At 35.6% G+C, this 6,218-nt stretch overlaps 1 protein-coding gene across 1 annotated transcript; it reads right to left on the minus strand.

Annotated features, from left to right (window-relative positions):
- Positions 1-3,306: 3,306 nt before the first annotated feature.
- Positions 3,307-5,188, minus strand: LOC115992512 (protein NO VEIN-LIKE-like). Its single transcript, XM_031116720.1, has 2 exons — positions 4,659-5,188; positions 3,307-4,567 (listed from the first exon to the last, which is right to left on the minus strand). The coding sequence occupies exons 1-2, from the start codon at positions 4,842-4,844 to the stop codon at positions 3,902-3,904; spliced, it is 852 nt and encodes a 283-aa protein (XP_030972580.1). The 5' UTR covers positions 4,845-5,188; the 3' UTR covers positions 3,307-3,901.
- Positions 5,189-6,218: the final 1,030 nt, after the last annotated feature.

Below are 6,218 nucleotides of genomic sequence, written 5' to 3' on the forward strand. Positions count from 1 at the left end.
TCATAGTTTCTTTGTCTTGTATCCCAAACAATTGGCTCCCCCCACCTTAATGCCAAGAGAAAGAAGTCAAGGATCGTGGATTGCAAAGTCATGAATGTGCGGAGAAAGTTCAAAGAGCTCCTAATATTGGAGTGACCCAAGATCCAACAAGCGCAACCTAATGTCAATTCAAGCCCAAAAGCTTTCCTTGAAGACCAAAATAACAGCCCATTATTTTAAAACGTTTTTATTAATTAAGTCAATTTGTTTTTATTTAGTGTCTTCTAAGATGAATCAGACTTTATATTTTATTTCTCCTAGGCCGACAAGTAATTTATTGTGTTTCTAAGTTCCTAAGAGTCATATCTGGCTTTGGTCAGATTAAGTGAATGTATTTATTATTATTTTTCATTTTCCTATGCTTAGGGGGTTGTTCCAAGCTCTATTTAAGCCTTTGGCTAAATCTAATAAAAAGTAGAGTGTATTTTTAGAATTAAAAACCTTGTGTGTTTTTTGGAAGATTGATTTCTTTTAATAAATTATCTCTTATCCCTTGGGTGGATTCTTTTGGGTGGCGAGAATTGGTTTCTGTATCTTTTGGGTGGTGTTAATCTGTATCCCATAGAGTGGTGAGCCAAAATAGTTCTATATCCTTAGCTAATTTTCTTGGGGGTGGTGTTATTTGTATTCCTTTGGGTTTACTTAGGTGATGAGCTTATCTGTCATTTAAGTTATTGAGTGTTTTTTCTTATCCCATAAAATTAGAAAATACAAAATATATTCATCCAGCCTATTTCCATTTATTATATTAGTTAAGTTTGGGTTGCCCCTTATGAATCCGGTATTAGCTCCCCTTCACTAAAGGAATAAAAATAAAAGAAAGGAAAAAAAAGTTTGACAAGTACACCCTTAACAATAAAAAGATATGCAGCTATATTTAATGATATTTCCATTAAAAAAAAAAATACTGCTTTACAATTTGTATCATTTTCTAAATATAAACAAGGTATAAATTTCACTTTGGCCCACCAACAAAAGTAAGATCTTCAAAATAAAACAATGGAAATGCCAGGAAAAGTATGGTGAAAAAATGAGCTTTCCAGGTCAATTCAGTGTGCCAAAGGCCTAATTATTGGAAAATTATTAAATACTCCAGAAGTACACATTTATGAAACCTCGGAAGTACCCAATAATTAACCGTGTTGGAAAATTATTGATGTTAGAATGAACAAATCTTCATCCAAAACAAGACCATCGCTTCTTTTTACTAATATCTTACAAAATAAAACAATGGAGACAGAATAAAACCTCAGCAATGCATGGAAATGCCTGGAAAAGTATGGTGAAAAATGAGCTTTCCAGGTCTCTAATTCAGTGTGCAAAAGGCCTAAGTGTCTGGGAGCTGAACATATCCAAAGTCCAAACACACCAAAATTCCAAATGATTTCATTCCAATTTATATGCTTCTAAACACAAGGCAATACTTTGAAAATTTTGAGTTTTGCCACTCATGTCAGGTTCAGATGAAACCATAGTTTTGTGCATTCCAATTGACATGATAAAATTTACCTTAATTATGATAATATGGTTTTATAAATCACCTATTATAATTGCATAATGAATATGATACTATGCATCATTAAGTGCCAATAATTCTGACTACTAGAATTTATTGCAAAGAATGCTTCATATTTAAGAGTATAATTTGTTACTCAAAGAACAGCAACATTCAAATCTATTTATTTCATAAAAGCACACCCCTGTTACAAAATTTAAGAGAGAGCAAGCGCAAACCTTTTAGATGTAACACCAACAGTCCACATATATTTTTAGACAAATGCGAGAGAAAATATGGACAAACTCTCCAACATTTTTCCTGAAATCTATGTCGCAGGTCTGTTTGGTATCAAGTCCGAAATTGTTTTTCAAAAAGTGATCAATTACTTCTCTCCTAGTGGCCAAATTAGCTTCTCCATCCAGCAAGACAGACAGGAACTCCCAGAGGCCAGCAAGCAAACCATCATCAGGCCTTTTTACAAGAAGAAATCTATTGTTAGTTTGTCTTCCCTCTAATTTTTCCAGACCTCCCAGTAACTTTCTACTATCAATTTGGCTTCCCTCTAATGTTCTCTGACCTCCCAGTAACTCCACAACACATACAGCAGAAAAATCTTGTCTCTGTTTGACCATTACCCCCTTAAGTGGGAAATCTGTAACCAATACCAAGCTATCATGTCTAAAGATTGAGAGTGCAAGACAGTATCCAGATGCAGGACATGAAGAGCAGATTGGGTTCAGTGCATACAGTTGCACCAAGCTCCATGAGAGCCTGATCGAAGTCTCCAGATTGGATAGGATCAACTAGCTCGGCTGCCAGTTTCCTATCACCACACCACATAAATAAAACCAGAAGAAGATTAAAACCTCAAACATGGACATGCATTAAGTACACAAACTCCGGGAAAGATAATCAAATAATCATCCTGTCATCACTTTGATCAAATCATGAAGGCTGCCATAAGTGTGCTTAGTATGATCCATGATGCATATATGTTATCAGATAAATGAATTCCATTTCATAATTAATTGGATCTTGGCAGGTTAAAGAAAAATTGAGGAATGAGTCTGCTTAGTAAAAGACAGATTGTATGTGGAAAAGACAGGTTGTATCAATTCCTTTTTCTGTGCATAGTATCTTGCATATTGAGTTACATACTGTAACATCAAGTAGGATGTAGTCATTCATATGCCTTGTTTGGAATGTAGTGCAAATATCGATTGCTTAAAATACTATGTCTAAGGATCATCTTTAATGTCATGTCTGGTGTCTCATTGGGGATTGAGATAGAAAAACTGGAGTATAAAAGAAGACTTCAAGGACTGGTTTCATTAAACTAACATGGAAGTAGAGTGAGCAAATTCTGATAGAGGAAATATATGCTTAAGATGTTATTATCATATATCAACTGAGATGAATACATATATAGTTTCATGGTCAAAGTTGGTCCCCTTCTTCATCTTCTTTTTGGTTGTTTTATATATAAAATGTTAGTTTAATCTCACTGGAATAACTATTTTAAAATCTATGATTTAGTTGCGTTACAAAGTTTTCTCTAGGGATCTTAATGTGATTCTGTGAATTTTTCAGCCTCACAAAGATGCACACTGATGCAATTCCAATTTCAACAATAGCTGCAATTTCAGAGATGTGCAGAACTTTCTAGAGAATATGGGAATAGAAAAGACAGCTGAAACCAAAAGTCATGAAGGAAAGAAGTGCATTATGAAGTGAGCTATTCTCAAATGATTTATTTGAGAAAAATCTTTCCCAAGAATTATTCAACACTAGGTTCTCAAATTAAGAGACTACTAGAATTGATGTTTTTATTTTCAATCTTAACCGGCATGAAGTTTAGTTTATCCTCATGTTGAATATTGATGGCTTTGCCAATTGTCTGTCTAGAATGATGGCCCCAAGAACTTCATCTAATTCTGTCAGAGTTCTTTTGATCATTGTCCTTCAAAAGAAGGATAATGTTGATTTTAGCCAGTAAAAGACAGAATAGTTACTTGCCTGCTCTGCTCCTACAATAGTAAATGAATATTGGACTGACTATTAAATGAACCATGAGCCATGACCATCTACTAAAAGATAACAATCCAATGTTTTCTGATAAAAGAGATGAAAATCTACAAGTAAACAATGATAACTAAGAATCATCTGTAAGTTTGGATTAACTTTACTTTTTTTATTTTGATAACAAGTTTCCATCTTTTTAGATGATTCAGAGAGTGCAGACATGGTGGAACTTGGATATTGATAACAACTCTCATTGTGCCTTTGGCTGCCACTAGCTGGAGCAGGTTGCCCCCACGCTTCACCTTCCAACCCAAGCCATGTCATCTCTTCAATTTCACCCGGCTAAGGACAGCTAGTCACTCGGTCAGAACTTGCAACATTTTGTGATGGCAAGTTAGCATCCTTAGAATCATCACTATCTTCATCGTCATTGGAGCTTGATGAAGCAAATCTAATGTTCTTGCCACGGAAATCCTTCTGTGCAGAGGAGAATGATTCGACACGCTGAGAAATAGAAGTAGCATCTACAGGTTTCTTTAAAATAGCACTCTGTGGGCTCATGGCTTTTTGGATAGCAGAAACATGCATCCCCAAGTTTTGAATTCGAATACAAAGTTCTTCCTTGCTTGCAACGGAACGCCTCTTAGCAATAAAATTCAAAAACTTATCAACTTGAATATTGTTAATATACTTATTCTTCTTCCTCTTCTTCTTCCCATCCAAAGACTCTTCAACTTCAACACTCTCATTATTCTGACTCTTCTTCTTCTTCTTCCCATGTATATACTTCCAAAGGAAACAAAATACCTCCTCACCGGTTATTTTAAAAACTTCAGTGGCATCAGCTTTGAGTGAAAAATAGTGCAAGACAAGTGGGTGTCGCAACAAAGGCCCCAATTCAAGCTTTTCGAAGTTATCTACGCCTTCATTCTTACAGATTGCTACTTCCAAATCATACAATGTAGTAACTCTTTGAACCCCAACAAAGCAATGGATAAATGCATTTATCTAATAAACCAAAACAACAACAACAAAATAAAGACTATTATACATAAAATTGAAGTAGAATCAATAGAGTAATAATAGTATAAACCAGTACCTTCCCTTCAGTGAGCATAAGGCGGTGAAGACTGGGGACCTCCTGCATGGGAAAGCCAAGAGAGGACCAAGAGTCGAGGTTGAGGATGAGCAGTGCATCCTGAGACACTTTCCATGCCGTCACACTCTCTCCGGCCGCAATTATGTTGCGTCTAGCGTTAGTGACAGCGCGGTCCACCTTCTCCATGATCGAGTAGTTGTTTTGTTTTGAAATGAAGAGTAGTTGTTGAAAGAAAGTTAAGGAAATAGTTGTTGGAAGCCAAAATCTGAAATTTAAAGGCGGTAACGGTTGCGCTGCTGGAGGAGGCTGCTGTTGTTGTCGTTTTTGCTGCTGTGAAAACTAGCCGCCGCCGCCGCCGCCGGAGAGGTGGAAGCCAGAAGGGTGTCTGTACATAGGTGTTATGTTGGGAAAGAACCAGAGTGAAGAACGATTACACTATTGAGAGTGATGGAGAAAGTGTCTCCCTCCGGGTCAGCATCCTCTTTTGTGAGAGGCGAGCCAATAAAAATATTAGACCAACTCAGGAAGGTTCCTCGAAAAAAAAAAAAGACCATAAGAAAGGAAAATCAATTAAGGAATATATGTACCATCACGTATTCTTAAAGTCGATGGTTTTCTAGAAGTACAAGCAATTGTAAGGTTTGATGTAAAGTTAGAGTTAGAGTTTAAGTCTCTATAAGAAAGTTTTACTAAAGAGAAGATTAATCAAATATTTGAAAAAGTCTACAAACTCTCATTTGTTACAAAAAAAAATAAGAAAATTACAAGTATTTGACATTTTGACTTCACTATAATTAGTTTTCAATGGTTCACATTGATTAAAATCAAAACCAAAATTTTATTTATGTTCTTACATTTTGAGGTTATTGTCAATTTGGTATTTACATTTTGGTAGTAATCAATTTGGTCTGTAATGTTTTTAATTTGCAATAATTTGATCTCTACCATTAACTTATTAACAAAAATTGATTACAACTTAAAACTAACATGGACTGAATTGACTGCTGCTAAAATATTATAAGCAAATTGAATGTGATGAAAAACATAAGTACCAAAATCATATTTTAGCCTTGATATCAATTGGAAGATGTTTGCCACTTTAGCATCTGTTAAGAAAACAAGAAAAGCAAAACCCACCTAAACCAATAAGCGTAAAATGCAAAAGCAAATTCAACAAACCAGCGCCGCCCTCTCTCCCCCCACCCCCCCCCCCCCCCCCCCCCCCCCCCCAAAAAAAAAATACCCAAAAAAAAAAAAAAAAAAGGAGAAAGAAAGCAAAGCAAAGCACATGGAATGATTTTACTCTCTTTCCGAAAATTGCGGTTTCACTTTCACTTTCACATTATCAACTTTCCTTTTACTTTTCTGGTCTACTGACTATCAACTTTAGTATTGGGCCGAAGACATTGTCTTTTGTCTTCAAATTGGGCCAATGCATGGATTTTGTTCCATCCATCGCCTCTGCTCTGCATATTAGCACCAGAAATGGGTTTGGTTCTTTTTGAAGGCCACATTAAAGAACAAAAAATTATGGAGCTCTAGACCAAAATTAAAATCAAC

This window comes from Quercus lobata, chromosome 5 (genome assembly GCF_001633185.2).
Source record: "Quercus lobata isolate SW786 chromosome 5, ValleyOak3.0 Primary Assembly, whole genome shotgun sequence".
In the NCBI taxonomy this organism is placed as follows: Eukaryota; Viridiplantae; Streptophyta; class Magnoliopsida; order Fagales; family Fagaceae; genus Quercus; species Quercus lobata.